General features: G+C 43.2%; 2 protein-coding genes across 6 annotated transcripts in view; both read left to right on the top strand.

Annotated features, from left to right (window-relative positions):
- The window catches only part of LOC125900671 (signal-induced proliferation-associated 1-like protein 1), a 52906-nt gene extending 34292 nt beyond the window's left edge, over nucleotides 1-18614 (top strand). Inside the window, exons 8-21 of one of the 2 annotated variants that reach the window (XM_049595824.1) lie at nucleotides 664-1243; nucleotides 3842-4116; nucleotides 5482-5742; nucleotides 6672-6815; nucleotides 6910-7046; nucleotides 7152-7234; nucleotides 8672-9090; nucleotides 9995-10186; nucleotides 10815-10974; nucleotides 13460-13661; nucleotides 13919-14068; nucleotides 14264-14381; nucleotides 14697-14775; nucleotides 16718-18614. In XM_049595824.1, coding sequence (XP_049451781.1) covers nucleotides 664-1243; nucleotides 3842-4116; nucleotides 5482-5742; nucleotides 6672-6815; nucleotides 6910-7046; nucleotides 7152-7234; nucleotides 8672-9090; nucleotides 9995-10186; nucleotides 10815-10974; nucleotides 13460-13661; nucleotides 13919-14068; nucleotides 14264-14381; nucleotides 14697-14775; nucleotides 16718-16861 — 2944 coding nt within the window. In that variant the 3' untranslated portion in view covers nucleotides 16862-18614. Of the gene's footprint in view, nucleotides 1-663; nucleotides 1244-3841; nucleotides 4117-5481; nucleotides 5743-6671; nucleotides 6816-6909; nucleotides 7047-7151; nucleotides 7235-8671; nucleotides 9091-9994; nucleotides 10187-10811; nucleotides 10975-13459; nucleotides 13662-13918; nucleotides 14069-14263; nucleotides 14382-14696; nucleotides 14776-16717 lie in introns of both variants that reach the window. The other variant, XM_049595823.1, reaches the window with a different exon arrangement.
- A 1493-nt stretch (nucleotides 18615-20107) lies between these two features.
- LOC125901132 (regulator of G-protein signaling 6-like) overlaps nucleotides 20108-20369 on the top strand; it is a 63190-nt gene continuing 62928 nt past the window's right edge. For all 4 annotated transcript variants that reach the window (XM_049596549.1, XM_049596547.1, XM_049596548.1 and 1 more), the window contains exon 1: nucleotides 20108-20190. The gene's annotated coding sequence lies outside the window, so the exon portion shown is untranslated. The remainder of the gene's footprint in view (nucleotides 20191-20369) is intronic.

The raw sequence follows: 20369 nt of genomic DNA, 5'->3' as shown, positions 1-20369 counted from the left end.
GCAGGGCTGTGAAGCTGAACTTGCCATCAAAAGATGCCTTTCTTTATCAATTTCTGCCCACAGAGGTTTTTTTCTGCTTGCCATCCACGTTATTGCTGCATTGCTTCCTGATTTCCCAAACTACATGGTGGGCCGAGGGTCATTATTACAGAAGAACCGCACGTCAAAAAAATCAGTAGCATTAAAAAGAATTTGTGTTATCTCGTTAATAACACGTTAACTTTGACAACTCTAATTATTTCTTCTTCTTACATTCTTTCAAAGCTGTGGAAGAAAATGTGGGTTTGAAAGCGAACCAATGAGGATACCTGAACCTTCTCCATGGATCTCTGTGCTTTATGATTTACAGCTAATGATGTTTGTGTGAGAGCAATATCCCTAAAATAATTCAGTCATTTGTTTTAGTGATGGAGGCTCAGTGGAGAACCATGAGTGTATTATGGTCTTCATCGTGGCAGTTAACCCTGCAAATACGATTTTCCTAATGGTTGGCCTGTTGTTGTTATTGAGGGCGGAGTTTGCAACCTTTTTGTGTATTGTTTAATGACTGAGTCAAATCGAACCATACTCCTAGTGCATTGCTGCAAATGGATTATAATGTTTGTTTACTTACATACTACAGCAGTGACCTCAAACTCTTCCCCTCTTCTTCCCTCTCCGCAGTGTGGCTGTCACCCGTTCCCAGGACGTCCCCTCCTTTGGCCCACCAATCCCCAAGGGCGTGACCTTTCCCAAGTCCACTGTCTTCAGGGACTTCCTGTTGAGCAAAGTCATCAACGCCGAGAACGCAGCCCACAAGTCCGATAAGTTTGGCGCCATGGCAACACGCACACGGCAGGAGTATTTGCGGGACCTGGCAGAGCGTCATGTGACCAGTACTCCAGTAGAACCCACTGGGAAGTTCCCCTTCATCTCTCTGGCGCACAAACGACGAGAGAAGGTGCGTCCATACAGCGGGGCGGAGCTGCGGAGCCTGGGGGCTGTGACGTGGCAGGTTCACGCTGAAGATCAGGTAGCTGGCGCTGAACGTGAATGCCTGTTGGCCATTTCAAATGACTTCATCATCCTGTTGGATCAGGAGGCCAAAGCGGTCGTGTTTAACTGCGCCACGCGTGACGTGATCGGTTGGTCGACAGGGAGCCCCGCCTCCATGAAGATCTACTACGAGCGTGGTGAGAGTGTGTCACTGCGCTCCATCAATAACAACACAGAAGACTTTGGAGAGGTTGTCAAGAGACTGGAGGTCAGTGGGGCACCACTACTGTCTATGACAGTACATCTCATTAGCACACACCATCTGCTGCAGCTATCAGAGGTTACGCTGAGCCCAACACCACGTCTCTGACAAACAGCTTGTAATGAACACACACAGTCCTTGTACCTCTCACTATGCATATTACTTTTATCATTACATGTACATTTTAGATAGTTGTCTGCAAAGCTTATCCACAAAAGATAACAATGATTAAGTTTATAATAACCTAAAAATAAGAAGGGCTGTGTTTTCATTACCTTAGAGTGAGTCATTTATATCTATATGGAGCAGGTTCTCTCTCACAGAGTCCGCCATGTTCTTACAGTAGCCCAGAATAGACAAATCAGACACTGGTTCTAGACAGGGCCATTCACATTTGACACATGGGCTTCAGCTCTGCAACATCACCACCAGACGCAAGTGAATCCTACATACTGGACCTTTTAAATGGCGTTTTAAAACAAAAACAATCGCCATACAGGCAAGTGTCTTTATAACTGTTTCAGAAATCATGTCAATCCATACTAACGCTCCTTAAAACACATCTCACATGACCGTTTACCTACATTGGGCATGCCTGCACTGGTGTAAACATGAAGCAGATTGCCTGCTCTGCAGTTTGTTGCAGAGCAAAAACAGATAAAGTTACAGAAGAAATTATGGAGTTGGTGTAAAGTAAGACCAGAAATTTCATTGCGTGAACCAACAACGATGTGGAAACTGTCATTGGAAGTAACATCAGGCAGTCAAGGAGGTGGAAAACAGATTGGGAGTCATTACAAAACAAATACAGCGCTTATTAGAGTGGTACTGGGAGCATTATCCATTGCGCTGGGAAGCTGTTACACCAAAATCTGCAACCCAGAACCAGACTCCCCTAAAAAACAATTGAGTGACAGTTGTTGAGTGGTTGGGGGGTTTTGGGGCTGGGATGTGGACTCTTGATGGTCACAGAATTTGGTGTAACAGAAGCAATGACAATAAGAAAGGAAATGTTACCCACACAAGAAGGGTGAAAACACAAAAGTGACCCAATCGGGAAGTAATCGTGGGTGTCTGGGTCATTGTTTTAAAATGTCTCCCTTTCAGCCCGTCCAGACTAAAACGCAACCCCAGTAGTTTTCAACTCCAAGGGGGTCAGCAGTGTTTTTCTGAGGTCACTGTTTTAGGGGATCCAAAATGCTGCAGCAGACGCCAGGCATTAATGTAGCAATAGTGAAGTGTTTTAAAACAAAAACGTATCTCAGTCAGGACCACTTAGTTAAAGAAAACTTAATTTCCATTTGCAGTAATACATTTGGTGGTATGGCTCCGTTCTGGGGCCTCTCTACTTTTCCTAGAGCTACGCAGAGAACCTCTTGTACGCGCCTTTGTGGAAAGCCTAAGATAGGGAAAGCACACCTCTCTGCCCTTCCATGCGCCTACACAGAAAGCCTAAGGCAGAGAGAGCAGCAGTTAAGACCCCTGGGAACAGAACAGAGCAGCATCAATGACAAACAGAGCAGTTTAAATAGGGCACCCTGGATGAAATTCGCCAATTGGTTGCATAGAAAGGAATCATGTGATCTATCAGTCAGCTTCTCCATCAGTTGATCGGGCTGTTTGAGGTCAGCTGATGTAGCTGGGATGTGAGCTGAGCTTGACATCATGTCCTGCCTGAAGTAAAGCTATGCTCAATTAGTTTGGCTGTAGCCTAACACAACAGAACAAACATGGATTTCTAAACCAACCAGTTTCAATTAGGGCAAAGGTCAGGTTCTTTTTGAATATCCCTGCAGCTATTAAACAGGTATGTAGGCAAAAAGTGCTTAGTGAAGTTCCAGTCCCATCATGTGTGAGGGCAAGTCATCCCCTCTGTCTCTTGACAACAGTCGTACATAGAAATAAGAACTAAGTATTGTTGATGTTATTATAGCAACATAAGGGCGTAGCCTGAAATTATACAGTCACCAAAAAGCCACAGCTGTTGTGTTGACCCTATGATTATAAGTCATGCTGAGCACAATACATAGTAATTTGGTGATATGATATCATTACTGAGGTTTTCAATGTGGTGTAGGTATGGCAGTGCTTTTTGATGGGGCGAATCACTCTGCTGATGCTGCAGTTCTATTAGATGGTAAACAAAGTAAAGATTTATTGTTGGGTGCTACCAGTACTGGCACGTGCCTTTCTTTGTAAAGCAGGAATGCGTGTTTTTTCATGGCCTTTGTTGTGGGCATCATGACATGTAGCTAACTGGAACTGTGATTCGCTCCTGGGCTGCACTAACTACTATTTACTTCTCAGATAACTTCCCACAGGTAGAGGAAGAGCTAGACAGTGTGCCTAATGGTAGGCAGTTATCATGGGAGTGAGCAGAATAATTTAAATCAAACTGTTTAGTATTCATAGTATGTGACTGAAATATGTACCTCAGCTGGGGTGGGATTAGAGCTAGTGTCAGATGCATCTTTAAAAGATGTGGTTGCTTTGAAGACGGTATTAGTTTACCTGCAAAAGACTGAAGGGTTTCTCAAGAAATTGTTTAAAACATTATGAATGTCTTCTGCTCTTTCTCTCTTCCTCACTCTATCTGTCCTGTAGCTGTTGACCAAGGGCAGTCAGACCACAGAGATGACCCTGCGCCGTAACGCCCTGGGCCAGCTGGGCTTTCATGTCAACTTTGAGGGCATCGTTGCAGAGGTGGAGCCATATGGCTATGCTTGGCAGGCTGGGCTCAGACAGGGCAGTCGATTGGTGGAGATTTGCAAGGTGTCGGTGGCCTCGCTGTCCCATGAGCAGATGATCGACCTGCTCAGAACCTCTGTTACTGTCAAGGTGGTTATCATCCCCCCACATGAGGACTCCACACCACGCAGGTAAAGTGGATATAGATGATCTATAAATGCAAGAGAAACTTTGCTTAAAGGATCACTTCATCCTAGGGGTGTAACAGTTCACAAAAGTCACAGTTCGGTTTGGTACAACACATTTGTGTCAAGGTCAGTACAAATTTAGATACAACAAAGAAGTATAAATTCCAGAAAAATGTCCTTGAATAAAAAATTTTAAGTCATTAAAACTAACTTTTTGACTTTGAACAATGATGGAGTTGAGTGACATATTCTGGGGTGTCATCTTAGCAGCATATAAAACAAAAACAGCTCCTTGTAAAATATTAAATTCCTTGTTGTCACATTTTTAAAAGTTTTAAAACTAACATCATATTTTGGGCTTTTCTTTTTTTCTTTAAAGCAGGAATTACAGTCTGGCTAAAACGGGCTCATGAAGGCATACTGTAATGGGGCTCAATCGCATTTAACATGTTCGTAAAGCCTGTGCTTTCCGATACAAATAAGGTTTCATATCTGCGCCTATCCATGTAATGTTGCCAAAGGCTGCAGCGATTTCTTTTTCCGTGTTTGAATCAGTTAGGAATGGTGCTAAACAGTGCTCCCACCTGTTGACACACTGGGGTGATGTCAGTGTAAATGAGTTGACATCAAGCCTTGCTCTGAATGGTTCAATGCAAGTACGTGTATTGTTACACCCCTGCTTCATCCACAAAATGCTTGCATGCCTCCAAAGTTAACAAAGACTCCTAAAACTGAGAAAATTGTTGATAAATTGGAGTAAAAGGGCTCCAGGTTTAACAACAGCAAAACCATATAAAAACATCAGTTTACAAACTCTCACACTACTCAGGCAGCATAATTTAAGTCTCATTTATCCAGTTGTATGCTCAGTACTTCCCAAACAAAACACCATTTAAAACACATTTGCATTTAAGTAGTGTGCATAGGCAAGCTGCTTTTCCTCGAACAGAGACAGAGTTCAAACGCACGAGCTTGCCCAGGTGTGCTACTTGTCCATGTCTGAGACTGTTTATGCATAAGTTTAGAGATAATGCATGTGTTTTGAGGTACTGAGCATACAACTGGATAAAAGAGACTTGGATTATAATACAGGAGTTGTGTGAGAGTTTGTAGGCAGATGTCTTGATTTAGTTTTGCTGTCGTTCAACACGATCCCCTATGACCTCAGTTCTTCAATTTTCTCCCTTTTTGGATTCTTCGCTCACCATGTAGGCATGCAAGAAAAACTTCCCAAATTCAGTGTAACATAGGGTGAGTAATGGACATACAGATGCTCATTTTGTGGGTGAAGTATTTCTGTAATGCAGTTGTCTGTGTTTTTTTGAGGCTGTGTCCCGTTCTGACTGTGAACTCTTCATCTGTCAACAGAGGCTGCTCGGAAATCTACCACATGCCACTGGTGGATTACAAGAACCACAAAGAGGGCATGCCCTACGAGTTAAAGTTCCCGTTCCGCCCCACCAATAACAACAACACCAAGTGGCCACGCACCTCCTCCAGCCCTCAAACACGCGCTGCTGGCACAGCTGGGACGCTGATCAAGGCCCAGCCTTCAGACTTCAGTGACCGTAACTCTGCTGCTATTCCCCGAAGTGTTTCCAGCGACGGGCGACCCATCAACCCCAAAAGGTCACAAGATAAATATAATGCTTGTATGAAATTTGCAGACACACTGAACACAAAGCTGTCTGGCTGCAGTACACACACACACACACACACACACACACACACACACATACATACACACACACACACACACACACAAATCACCAATAAAAGCTTCTAAACACAACTGAACATGTTCCAGCAGGAATAGGCTCCGAAATCAGGGAGAAATTAATGACATCATTGGCCAAGATTACTGGTTTTCCTGATGTTACCCTGTAGTTATATGTAGCAGTGTGCTAACATTTGGAGAATGACTGTGATGAAGTGTAGCGACACTTTCTCCCATTAAAAATCACCCAAAAATAAGCTTCAGAGCACAGCTAGACATGTTCCAGCAGGAATTTGATCTGAAAGGGAGAAATTAAAAAACATCAGCAACCAAGATTTTATGTTTCCCTGATGTTAGCATGTAGCTACATGTAGCAGTGTACTGGCAGCAGGGGAATGACTGTGTATAGACACACGTCTCCTATAAAAATCACCAACAAAAGCTTCAAAACACAACTAGACATGTCCCAGCAGGAATATGATCATGAAATCGGGGAGATATTTAAAACATTGGCAGCCAGGTTTCCCTGATGCTAGCATGTAGCCTCATGTAGCAGTGCAGGCTACCTAATAAAAACACAGTAACATGCCTGGAGCAGATGTAAAGAAATCTGTCACGATCTGATGTTATCTTGTTGCCAAAGTCGTAAAAAACATTGAAAACAGAGCACACACAGTCTAAAGCCTGATGTTTGTGCTCACTGGGATTACTTTTACCTTGTTATTTGGAACTTTGACAGTGTTTCATATGAATATCCAACGTTGTAACTTTAAATATATGACAGAAGTTAAGGAAAAGCACAAATACTTCTCTTTAGTGACATACTTAGGTGTCGCCACAGGTATTCACCAGGGAACGACAACTACGCTCTCGCCTGCTCCATTGTGATGGGCCGCACAATGCACAACACAAACTCCCCCTCCAGCCTGCCCTACACAGACATCATGAGTTCCAACCAGTGGAGGCAAAAGTCTATGCCTGATGGGTAAGTTCTTCTGTCCCCAACTGTGGATTACATGTGCTAAATGTCCTGCTGCACTACCTGGCAGCATAGGTGACCTTCCTTATCTCCCCTGTAGGTTTAATAACAACAACTGCCAGTCCCCGGTGCAGTCTGTGCGGCAGGTGGCAGGTGACGGGGTCAATGGGATTAAAGCGTGCTCCAGTTCGGGTGTTGGATGGTCCCGACCCGGGGAAGGTGACAAAACTAGTGCAGGTAAGACGGAACTCCGAACTCTGGGCAATAGCAGTGAGTAATAACTCTTACTGTGCTACCACTCGTCTACAAACCTCATTACCCATAAGTCGTTGCTTCCCACAGAGACAATGGTTTCCAAGGCGGTGATTCCTCGACTCCAGCCGTCAGAGCAGAGCAGCAGCATGTCTCCTAACAAAGGCACTAAGGTGAGCTGGAATCAACAAGCACCATACTGTAGATAATTTCCTTACTCCTGTGTGATGGCAAGTTAGGAGTTGATAAAGAAGACCCTGTGGTAACCAACGGGCTGCTGTTTAATCGCCGGTAATGATTATGTGCCTTTGACTAAGAGCTAGAAACACATGAACACCAAACTACACTGTGGACAGTCTTAAGGCCCAGACACATTGAATCGCGTCACATCACCTGTATCTCAGCCAAAATGCTTCACCTGAACACAATGCAAAGACTACAGCCATTGGCCAACTAGCATGAATATTTTGTGCCTGGGTAACAGGAAATCATTCTTCATAGCAGCAGGCCACGGTAGTCTGAATTCCTCAATCAAAAAGGGAAACCGGTAGACCGACAGGATGGATTAAAGACGGTAGTTAGCCAGTTAGCACATAACCAGCACAACTTCATGTTAAAAGAACAAATGATATTTACCGTGTGTTAGCTAACAATAACACATACAATTACAGCAGTTTCTGCTAAAGAGCTCATGGCTAAAAAAATAAAATGACCTCATGTAATAAGTTTGTTACGAACTCATGCCCTCTTGACTTTAGCTGTTTTGTTTACTTTCCTCACTTCCGTTTCTGTTCTTCTGAACTGCTGGTCAGATATTTCACACATCTGCCTCAACTGTCTCTGACAAATACTCAATATACTGAATTGGCCAAAAAAAACCCAGACAGGCCAAAAATAAGCAGACAAGGGCTGACTAGTGCCAGAGTTGCAGGAAATACTGCCAAAACTAGGGCAACAGATGCTCACCGACAGCCCGACATTGACCAACTGTCGGCTTGGTGTGTCACTGCCATTTGAATAATCACAGTAGATTGAGTTTGCAATATCATTATGGGTGAAAATGTGCGCTATGTGCTGTAAATAATTGCAATATACAGTATATTAAGTGAAAGAACTTCTAACTCAAGCCTCATTATACACCTTATAGTGTTTGTTTAAGTGTGGGGAAATACATATAAAACAAATACCATTTCAGTTTTCATACTTCAAGAGAGCCATGAGAACTGTGAACAAAATCTCATGGAGAACCAACAAGCTCATCATTTATTAAAGTAATGACTCTGAAATTTGAAGATTTGCTCAACTTTGAAACAGCTCAAATTATGTACAGAGCAAAAAAACCCAAAAACAATTATTACCTGAAAGTATCCAGAAGTTGTTTAAACTACGGTAGGTGTTTTAAGCTGTAGCTTCAGCCTACACCTTTTTTTCAGACTGCAGAAGTGTCTAAGTTATGTTACTTGTAATGTTTTACACTGTACTATTTAAGTATCTGCCATTTTGTGTGAGAGGCTGTGACTTTATTTACATGAATTTGTGGATTAGTACATGATGTTCTTATAATTGGTTTCACTTTGAAAACGCTCATTTGATTTCTCATCTCTGAATAGGGGGACGCTCCGTATTCATCCAGCCAGTCGAGCAGCAACACACTCTCCAGCAACGCCTCCAGCTCCGCCCACAGCGACGAGAAGTGGTACGAGGTCGGCTCACGTTCAGGAGTGCGGAGCGATCTGGAGCTCAACGGCTATCTTCAGGGCGCCTCCACTGACAGCGGCATCGATGCCACCTCCTTCACCGCCACACAAAGCAGCACAGCTTCCTCCACCAGTGCCTTCAGGGCCAAAGACAAAATCCCATGGCAGGATGACTCGGCGGGCAGCCAGAGAGCCTCGGACTCCTCACCGCCGACACCAGACTCTCTCGTCGCCATTGGAGGCAGCGAGATCCCAGCCAAGAGTCCAACAGCCTTTCCACTAGTTCCTGATAGCGGCTCGTACAGCCTGAGTGACGCCGCCTCCCACTCCAGGTGTGCTGCTGTTCTGTTTGAGTCAGCTGAGGAATCTGTGGCTTCGCATCAATGTTTCATTAAACAGACAGTGATTCATTGTAGTCCAGATATATCCTGCACCATCCCAGATGGAAAAGTCCAAAGCTCTGCGGTTTTGCGTTAACAAAGTGAGAGAGGAAGAATGAAATAACTCTGCCTGTGTGTGTGTGTGTGTGTGTGTGTGTGGTTTTGCATTTGTATGTATCTCCGTCTCCCGGTATCCATGATAGAAAGGAAGTGCTTGAAGTTGCAAGAAATGCAGACTGTGAGCTCAGCACTGTTCCCCCCTTCCAAATCCCACTTCCTTTTGAATCAACTAAAGCTTTCCTCTCTCCTCTTCACTCAGCCAGAAATAACTCAGCTCCACCAGACCTGTACATTGGCAGCTTTGTTTTATAGTATGCGCAGTGCACGCACATGCGCGCCTGCACCCAGACACAAAAGTTGCTGTTTGAAAATTCCAGCTTTTATGTCAAACTACGGCGGAATGTTATTTGAAGTTGCTGGAAATGAAGCAAGGACACTGTGTCCTATTTTTTTATCTATAAAATCATCAATCAGTCCCATCTGCAGAGACAGTGGGGACTGTGGTGATGGAACAAGTTAACTAATGAGTTTAAGAGAGTCTGTTTATGTTCTGTTTATGTATGCGTAAATATTTTAAACTAGAAGAAAAGTAGCCATCTGGGAGGATTCATTGGTGCTTCATCAGTCATGCCAATTGAACCAAGGCCAAATAAAATGAAACCCTGACATGACTACGACTGTACAGCCAGCCGTTTAATCTGCTCTTGCTGCTTGTATGGATTATAATTACATGAATATCAAAGTGACGCCTTTCTTCACACACTCATATGTCTCACCCGCCTCCCCTCTTCTCCAGCACACTCAGTTCTGGCCACTCAGGGAGTCCGATGGGCCAGGGGCAAGACGAGGCATCTGCTGCGGCCACCTCACCCACATCACCGGGGACCAAGAGCTTCTACCCGCGTCAAGGAGCAACCTCAAAGTACCTGATTGGCTGGAGGAAACCCGGGGGGACCGTCAACTCTGTGGACTTTGGCAGCACTCGCAAGTAAGATAGGAACTGTGTCTCCTACAGTGAAAAGAGAAAGTTGAGATTCAGTGTTGAAATGCGTCCTGCTGCCAGCGATGTTGATGTTTGAGACACCGGGGGAAGGGAATGAATGTCTTGTTATAGTTTGCCACATTGACTGCTCGCCTAGTACTGTTTTTTTTTTATGTGGCCAACACTGCCACCATGTGGCGTAGCTGAGGTTGAAACTTCTTATTTTTAAACAAAATCTTTTGGTTCCCAGAGATGGGTGACTAAACATAATTGGTCTTTTTCATTCATTCATGGCAGCATATGAGTCACTGTTTGGCCCAAAGGACGATTGCATCATTTGTGGTTGATGGCAGCTGCTGTTTTCACACTGTACAGCTGCTCAGCAAACCACAGTTACTCCTGGTGGAGCAGTTAAGTGGTTACGAGTCTTGTCATTGGCATGTTAACATCACAGAGAGTAGTTGCAGATCCTTATCATTTACCTCAGCGTTTGAACTGCTGACCTTAAATCACAGACATGCTTTTCAAGTTCTTGGCTGCCACTTCCATAACCTTTGCCTGATTTGCTATATAATGTGTGTTATTTCGACTTTAGGAGTCTCTCTGTGTTGAATCTTGTTTTTATCTTCAGAAGGCATCAGAGTGATGGTCTGCTGGGAGGTCAGCCGCAGCTCAGGGCCAATCTCCGGGGCTCCCAGTCGCCCCAGCGGCACACTGCCAAGTCCAGCCTGGAAGAAGACTTGAAGAAGCTCATCACACTCGACAGCCCTCCACCCACTACATGTGAAGAGAAGGTACTGAGAAAGGATAGAGATTCCTCATCAGGGGTACTTGTACCCGTGGGGTTACTTCTCAGAATTTGCACCGTTGTTTATACCGCAGACACTGTAATGTCCAAGGCAAATTTCCCACTGGGATAATGAAGCCTGCTCCATCCGATCCTTCTGCAGTTGCCAGGGGAAACGTGGAAAGCTCTGCTAATTAAAGGCACACTTTGCCGGATTTGTCATGTACTGTTTGTGAACACAACATTCAAACTTTGCCCCTCCTCCTCGGCTCAACGAGACTGAGAGAGTAGCGGTGGTCAAACAAGCTAGGAAGTGATTGAAGTGAATCAAAGAAATAAAACGTTATTTTCTGATTGTTTCACGGTGGTTACACTCTCAAGCACAAATAAACACACCCACACCTCCGCACAGCCCTGCAGGAAGGTGCTGCATTGCCGGATTTTGTCTGAATTCAACTGATGTGCACGCTTGTGTGCGTGTGGCTCAACCTCGCCTTCGATCAAACAGACACACAAACCTGCTCGCACCCTCAGAGCAGAGAAAAGAAACGGCTGGTCGCTATGTTATTATAGAGTCTCAACCTCACGCTGCTGCTGGCTGGGGGTGACACACAGAAACATCCTGAACAAACTAAAATAGGAAGAAAGTACAGGCAGAGGGCAGGTTCTGCAGATACAGACACCACCACACACTGAGAGTGAGTCAGAAGTGATGATGAGGGAACACTTTTGTGTGAGTCGCTATACTTTTTTTTCCCCTGCAGAGTATGCCTTTAAGTCAACTAAACAAACAAAAAAATAGATCAACATTTGATTTAAGAAACAAATTCACATAGTCAAATAGTGTTCAGGGTGATACTAAACAGCCAAAATTGTGGCTTGTTTTGTTGTTTGGCTGTAACTTTTTTTTGTGTTGCTGTCTTGGCCAGGTTGCCCTTGAAAAAGAGATTGTTGATCTCAACAGGACTTACCTGGTTAAACATTGATTAAATGAAAAATAAATTAGAATAAAAATAATATCAAAATATTTTAGGGGATTTTTATGACAGTGATATTCTTGATGATATGACAAAATACTGAAAAATATTTCTTATTAATTCCAAGAGCAAACAGTCGCAACAAATTAAGTGTTATAATTGCATATGTCAGCATAAATTTAACAGTTTGCCTTCAAATAGTCAGTAAAAACTAAAAAAATCTCACTTCTGTAGTTTGTAAACAGCAACAGGAACCTGTTTTTTTAAAATCTTGAATATTTTTATTCAATTTCAACAGGATTACACAGTGCATAATCACAACAAATGTCAAACATGTATGAAGGGAACGAAGCATGAAACTCCATCACAATCCTCCCCATTCCCATTCACGCCTAATAACAGCTGGAATAACGTCAATAGGACGGTCCTCCATCTCCTGAAATGACAGATGAGCTGAAAGTCAGGCTCAGTATACAAAGAGAGGGGGAGAGAAGCCTATGTAAAAGGCTTTATCAGAGTATACACTGACAAAAAGCACCAAGAACACAAAATATTCAGTCTAACTGACAGCTCTGGAAGTGTTTCAGAAAGGGGCCAGAAACCTGTTTGAATTATTTATTTGAGTTACAAATTGACAAGCGAATCTTTTTAAGATTAAGGCAGGACATGATGTCCCTCAGCCACTGGGCATGGGTGGGCGGGGCAGCATCCTTCCATCTGATTAGAACTGCAAAGAGGCAAAAGACAGTGTACGGCACTGGATTTGAGTCAGGTTTACATCATCCTCTCCCGTGGGCGACCAGAGGCTGGGTTGCAAGTCAAAGTTATGGACTGAGGATAAAGTTTGGAAAAAGTCCTTCCAGTATTTTTCAAGGCTCGGACATGTCTAATACATGTGAAAAAGAGAAGCCCCACCTCTTGAGCTTTTGTCACAACCAGGGTTCATATGAAACATGAAAGTCTGACTTTAGACCAATAGGCTCTGTGCACGACCTTAATCTGCACTAGACAGTGGCGGGCACAGAGAGATGATGAATTTACCAGTTTGAAGACGGAGTCCTATACACTGTCCAACAATGAGGTAACAAAAGTAGCTGTTGAAACTACACGTAGTGTAGTGTAAATTAAATCAACAGGCGAGTTCAGCCATTATTTTAAAGTTATGAAAAGCCAACTTATTTTCCTTCCTTTGTTTGCTGTTTGTTTTTGTTTGTTTGTTTGTTTGTTTTTTGGAAAAATCCCAAAATATCGAGTTGTTTTGTCCACCTGGACCTGTATGCTCTGCCATTTCTCCTCTACCCTTCACACTGTGTCACTCAGCGCTAACCATAAGACCCCTAGCACGCACACCAACACGCACACACACAGACCTGCATTTATTTTGACAGGCTGTTGACTATCATACATTCGCACCTATTTTAAACCGCTATTATCGTGAAAGACATGATATGGCTCACCCCAAATTTGCAATATTTTTCACTCTGTCTTACCTGAGTCCTGTCTCCATTATTTCAGCCATTATTCCCGGGTCCGCCGCCCACTCGTCGCTCCCTCCAGAGAACCCTGTCGGATGAGAGTATTTACAGTGGGCAGAGGGAGCCGTCCTCCGGTGGACAGCGCGACACGCCTACTGACCTGCTGTTCAGCTGCTCCACAATGCCACGCTCACCCACCAGTCGTCACGGACCAAGCCGACGAGCATCACACAAATCCCTGGGTGAATGTTCAGTATTTATAGCTAATCATAGAGCAGGTGGTGGTGCTGGACCTTTTGTTTGTAGTAATTAAGCAGGATAATGTGATTTGCAGTACATAGTAGGTAAGAATCTGAAAACAGGCCCTTCCAAAGGTTTGAAATATCAGTCTCAGTCTAAATGCAGCTGTTTGCTGCAAAATTTTCTCTATTTTTCTGCCAGGGGAGAACAGATTAAAATGCTGTCCACTGTGTTTTACTTTGCCATTTCTCCTTCCCAGGAGACCTGTCAGCCCCAGAGAGCTCCGAGCTGGAGCAGGAGAGGAAGAGGCAGCAGCTGCAGGACGCTGTCCTCATGCCCCTGCCTGACACTGGGGCAGATGGCCCACTGGACTGGGCCCACCTGGTAGACGCTGCCAAGGCCTTTGAGGGTAGGCACACGTTGTGCTTTCATTTCCTCCTCAAAATCATTGGAAGTGAAGGTTAATTACAGATATTACTTTTCAGTGGTAGGTGTGGCAGAAAAGCCCAACTGCCATCTTTGTTCTCACCAGGAGAGGGCACTGTGAGTCTGTATTTGCTCTCTCCAAGTCTAACAATGCGTCTTTTATCTGTTTTTTATTCAGAGCAGAGGCTGGTCTTCCTAGCGGCCCAAGAGGAGAGCTCCATGGCTGAGAGTGCAGCAGCCACCAGCCCCCAGCAGGCTGAGCCTCAGGCAGCCCCACTGAGACAGCCCTCGCCTGGGTAAGAGGCCTCAGGTCATGGCCCGGGACCAGTGTTTGCTTTAATCCGCTGGTGTCCAGCACTGTGCCATGGAAGACCCTGCAGATTTCACTCCAATGAAACACTGCTGCAGCTGATATCACTAATTAGTCTTTCACACTCTGGTCGACTGCATGCTAATATCAGCGACTACAATATTAGAAATGAAATAAATCCTCCATTTTCACGAGACTTAAAAAAAAGGCTACTTTTGCATGTGGTGCAGCTTTAATCACTGCTGCGCTCTGATGTTTCACTGTTTGTTCCAGCTAATGTCCTGGTTGTTCTTTTTCACAGAGAGACTCCAGCCTGCCTGATGGGGAAGGTCAGCCAGCTGGAGTCAATGGTGAAGGCGCTACAGGAGGACTTGAAGAAGGTCAGTCATCGTCTTTAAATAAGAGTGTGAGCTTTAACAATAACACATAGACTTAGACTGAAAATATGTGATATATCCAATCTGGTAATTGGTTTAACATGCAATGACTGAGTAGATATCTCCCACTTGACCTTTAGCAAAATGCAGTGATGTTGGTTACAGCACTGATGCTCTCCCCTTTCTCAACCCCTGCGCTCGGTTCTCAGTTCTGAGCTTGAAGTTGGAAGATGGTGTCATTTTAATATTCTTAAACCTTTATTTAACCAGGTGAAGACACACTGAGGTTCAGTGCTTTATTGTACTTAATAAACATATGTATAGACCACAGCCAGTTTATTACCTATAGTAGATGGCAGTCCCAGTTTGGACAGGTAGACAGAAGTACTGGGTCACAGAAGCTGAGCAATGTACTCCTGTGGATGCCACATTTGTTCAGTTCCAAAAGTCACACAGTAACACAAACTAAATGATTGTGGCAGCGGTGGACCAGACACTCCTGTGTTCTGTGAGGTAAAATTGCTGTTTCTGTCAAAGGTGTCTGGTTGCAGTGGACAGGGGCAGCAGCGAAATGTATTTTAGCCACCTAAAGAGAGGACCACCCTAAAAAAATCAATATCAGCTCAAGGGTACACTATATTTAGATCATTTCACCGCTTTAACTTGCCATCAGACAGCCCTTTCTGAAGGAGAACTGAGGCTGTCATATCACCCTCTTCAAAGCCACCAGACTCCATTGACAGAATAGAGAACTGAACAGTAATTTTACCTCACAGCACACAGGAGTTGCTGGTCTCCCGCTGCCTCGATTGGTTAGCATGTTTGTGTTATTGTGTGATTTTCTGAACTGAAAAAATAATGAGGCGTTCATGGCTGTACGTGGGTTTATTTACAGCAACGTCATTATGCAGAAACCTACGTCAGGTCATATAGGAAGAAGGTTTTAGGTGAGGTAAATCATAATAATAGTATTAACATGAGAACTTGACAGATTCCAGCCAGACCGCTGTTAAATGTTTGCTCACAGTCCATAAAAGATAAGTGTCAAAATAATAATCTATATAAATATTTCCTCCAGCTGCGCCATCGCCATCGCCACATCCACATCCACATCCACATCCACATCCACCCTCCTGCACTCATAACAATCCCAACAAGAGCTGTACACACTACCAACAACATGTCTCTGTAGTTTTTTGAGTTTGAGTACATAAGGAAAGTCACTGGAAAGCTACAAAATGATATGAAAACCGAAAATAAATAAATAAATAAATAAATAAATAAATAAATAATGGAGCCCCTCTTTAAGTTATAGACAGCTCTACTCAAAATAAAAGAAAAGACTTAATTACATCTTCATAGCTTGTTTTTAATTTCTTGTAATGCTGCTCTTCAGACATATATAATTTGGAAGCTTTGAATAACGGGTCATCTTATTGATCATTTGTTCGGATCATCATGTTGGCATGCATCCAACTGCAATCTTGCCACTCTTGTGTGCACAAGAGGACACTGTTACCACTTCATTTCAATGATGGGATCAGTAATATCAGTAATGGTTGTGTTTGATCTGACATGTTCAGCTTAAATCAGTTGCTACAGTTGTCAAGATGCCGTCTGTGCAGGCTGGCACGGCACTAATAAGAGAAAGAGCTTTTTGTAATTATCTGATCATCTAGAGATAACAAAGCTTGTTTACTCAAGATAACAAAACAATTATCTTGTGATCGTGAGATAACTGCATTAAAAAAAATAATTGGAAGCATGTCTGTTTTTGGCTTCTGTTGTTTTGCCCTGAACCACTTTTATGAAATTCAATCACATCAACAGGGAAAGCAGTAAGTCTGTCAAGCTAACAAGTTCCTTAAATACAAAGAAACAGACACGTAAAGGTCTGTATGTCAAATGAAAGACTACATTGCTCACACGTCTTTGTCTTCACCAGGAGAAGGATGCCAAGGCGTCACTGCAGGCCCAGATCCAGAGCCTGCGAGAGGACAACCAGCGTCTCCTGGAGGAGTCCTACAGCGCCTCAGCCAAGCTCAAGAAGTTCACAGAGTGGGTCTTCAACACCATCGACATGAACTGAAGCACACAGCTGCAGACCGCTCTACATTAGGAGTATGACCACTACTCAAGCTGATCTAAAACTTGGCTGTTCAGCGCTGCACACACACAACAGAATAACTTACACAAACTCACAACGTGGACTGTTTCTCTCGGGCTTTTACAAACCAGTGCCAACATGGAATTACATGTAATCCGTCTTCAGCCTTGTGGATCTGTGGTATAATCACCAGGAGAGACTTTTTTTGGGGAATGAACAGGGGAACGGGAGAAAAATAGAGCAGTGGTGCTACCATGCGTCCGTTTTGATCCGATCAGCATGCACTCCCTTCCTTAGAATCTCACAAGTGTGATGCTTCGTGTCCGACCTGATGGATTGTGGGTATGCCTGCATGTCAGAGACAGCAAGATATGGAAAACTAACCTAAAGGGATTTAAAGTCATCGTCCTCATTTAGCTCCCCAGCTAACCTAATTACAAGCGAACAGATTTCCAATTAAAAAGCTCCGGCGCTATTTAAAAGCTGTTCCTCCCATGCAAAAAAATAAAGTGACAGTGTGTTGTAAATGAATTGCTGTTCCATTTTCCCCAGTTCAGTGATAACACTGATTATTTTTATTACTAACCAAGAAAAAAGAAGCTATATGAGACTGTTGGGAGATCCCCCATAGGATACTTGTGTGGTAGCAGTGTGTGTAGGTAGATACAGACAAACACACGGACAGACCTCCATGTAGCACATAAACACTGTAAGGTCAAGTCTGTATTGCCTATGTAATAACACATGTATCAAATAACTTTAGAGGGTTAAAAGCAAGTGTGACTTGTATAGAGGACTACTGGTCACAAGCTGATATAAAAAGAGTATATATTGTAAAATCACAGAACAATATGGGTGCCGTAAAGATATAGATTGACAGTTTAGTGTCGCTTATTCAGATTATTGTAAATATACGATGTTAACATTTATTTTCTCACCTCTGCCCTTGGTATATGTAAAGAGTATTTATGACAAAGATAATGGCCAAGAAAATAAATATGCAGTTAGAGATCTGCATGTACTTCTATATGAGAGAAAAATATATAAATATGCTTTAAATCTTGACAGAGTTTTCAACGGGAGAACATTTATCCAAAAAGCTAAGTCTTTAAAATTTATTTCCAGCCTAGCCTGCTGCAGTGGATTGATCGACAGCGCCACCCAGTGTTGACAACATGTAAAACGCTACATGGAACCGACCCCCTCCTTCATCCATTGCATGCCAAAAGGCCTCAATCTGATCCTTAAATCTCTCCATAGACTCAATCGGTACTATTAAATATATGAGTGAGATGTGAAAACCCTGAAACTCCAGCTACAGACTTCCTGTAGTGTGTAAATCTGCCTGTAAGTTCATCCTGAATTCGTTCTGTAGCTGACCACACAGAGTCCTTATTTAAGCCTCACACCTGTTTCCTTTTGTACTCAGATACTGTGCAACTGTATATACGGAGAATTTGATATTCATCAGAATTTGCACCTTCATTCTTATTTTTTAAGATTATTTTTTTGATGTATTTCTGCTTTATTGGCTTGGTTATAGTGGAGGGTGAAAGGAGTAATATGAAAGATAAAGAGGGGAGACATTAGACAGGACAAAGACCACATGAGTGACTCAGACGATTGAGTCCCAAACGACCCCCCGCCCCACCCCCAGCACAGCAGATCGCCCCTGCACCTTCATTCTTAACATGTGTGACAGCATGTGATTCTGTTTCCATTGAGCTGTGATGTGTAAAAAAAAAAAAAAAAAAGTTTATATCTATTAAAGATATTTTGTTGAATTACACTTGGTGTCACGGCGTAGTCTTTTAGCTTGGCGAAATGGGGAGAAGTCATTTCGCTGCTGCATGGGGCCATTTGAGGTGACTTCCAGAGTAAATGGATACCTGTCAGAGGCCTGGCAGGAGGTGTCTGCCCGCTGCTGTATTGTGATTAACAGAGAGCTGCTGTTTTTCCACTTAGGCACGATTACACAAGGCAGTTGCCCTGACAGAGACGAGCCTCGATCAGACAGATTGATGGATGAGGATAACCTGAGAGACACCACACGGTGAAGGCGTGTACAGTTATGGATCCATGAAAGGACAAGGGTGTGATGTCATGCAGACTGATGGGTATACTGCTGCAAAGCTGTTTGTGGATATTTAGTCAGTTAGATTAAAGGATACACGTTTTTCAGTCTGTCTTAAAACAATATCGATGTGATCATATGGGCAGAGACGGGTGGCAAATCTATTAGAATCTGATTCCAGTTTGCCAAGTCACCCACTGGTTTGTGGACTCCCAATCTGAAGCCTTGAGTTTGGCATTTCAGCTGTCACCATCATGGTTTTTTTTTAGCCAGAAGTGACCATATTTGGGCGAGAGACTGGTGCTGTGGAGGAGTGAGGGGTGGATCTGATTGAAAACCCAAGGACACTACCTGCAGACACCTACATTATGTGTAAGCCTGGATTTGTTTGTTTTGGTGCATAGACAAAAACATCAATATAAAATAGAAAAATAATGCAACTAAAAAAGCCTAGTCCTAATTAAACCAGTCCCATTTACTAGCCCAGTGTGGCAATGTCTGGTGTGGTTGCCAAGAAGTTAATTTCTATTGAAGTTCTTGGATGTGTAAAACTGGGTTGTTGGCTACCTACTTGAGCTAATGTTAGTTAGCTGCTTCGATCACGCATACAAATATAACCATGAGCACCAAAGAAGATCGTAATTTATTCAGATTTACACGCATGGTAAACAAGATAGGAGCTAGATTAACAGAATGATTCATAAGTGAGATGTTATTTGAAGCCTAATTTTTATACAAGTAACATTCATACTGGTTTATATAAACAATTTGATTGTATTTCCCATTTTTGCTGAGCAACAGTTTTGTTTAAAAGGAATTACAGGCCTGTCCCAAATATAAGCCTGTTGAGTTCAGTGACTGGGCTATTAATTGAAGTTTTACAGTATGTACAATTTACTCCACTTAAAGCATGTGGGCTGATAGGGTGTCAGGTGCTCCCTCAACCATTTTCTAAGTCACAATGACAATAAAATAATTCATGCTGATGCTTTTATTGCTACTTTTTGTGCTTTTACGATAAATAAGACACCAGAGTGCATTAAAAAATATCCAAAAAGAGCTCGTTTAAATAAAAAATAAAGTGCCAGGGGAGGATCCCCAGACCCCGAGCAGAGGTCCGGGCTCAGCCCCCAGAGTCCTCTAATCCTTGAACCGCCCCTGCATACACCTGCCCTGTGTGATGCTGCTGCTACTGTCCTCCTGCCATGGCGCTAAAATGGCCTCCATCTATGGCAAGGTAAGTTGGGTATATCTGTTGAAGGGGATGTGTAAAGGTTTACAGTACAGATAACAAAATGAAGTCCTAGTTCTTTCAAAAAAAAAAAAACAACAACAAAAAACTGTATTATTAAGGAGAGGCTAATATGCGGCTAATATGAGGTAAATTTAGGTATTTTGGTAAATTTGAGTGGGCGA

The sequence above is a fragment of the Epinephelus fuscoguttatus genome, linkage group LG14 (genome assembly GCF_011397635.1).
Source record: "Epinephelus fuscoguttatus linkage group LG14, E.fuscoguttatus.final_Chr_v1".
NCBI lineage: Eukaryota > Metazoa > Chordata > Actinopteri > Perciformes > Serranidae > Epinephelus > Epinephelus fuscoguttatus.
This window is presented reverse-complemented; position numbering and strand designations above follow the sequence as displayed.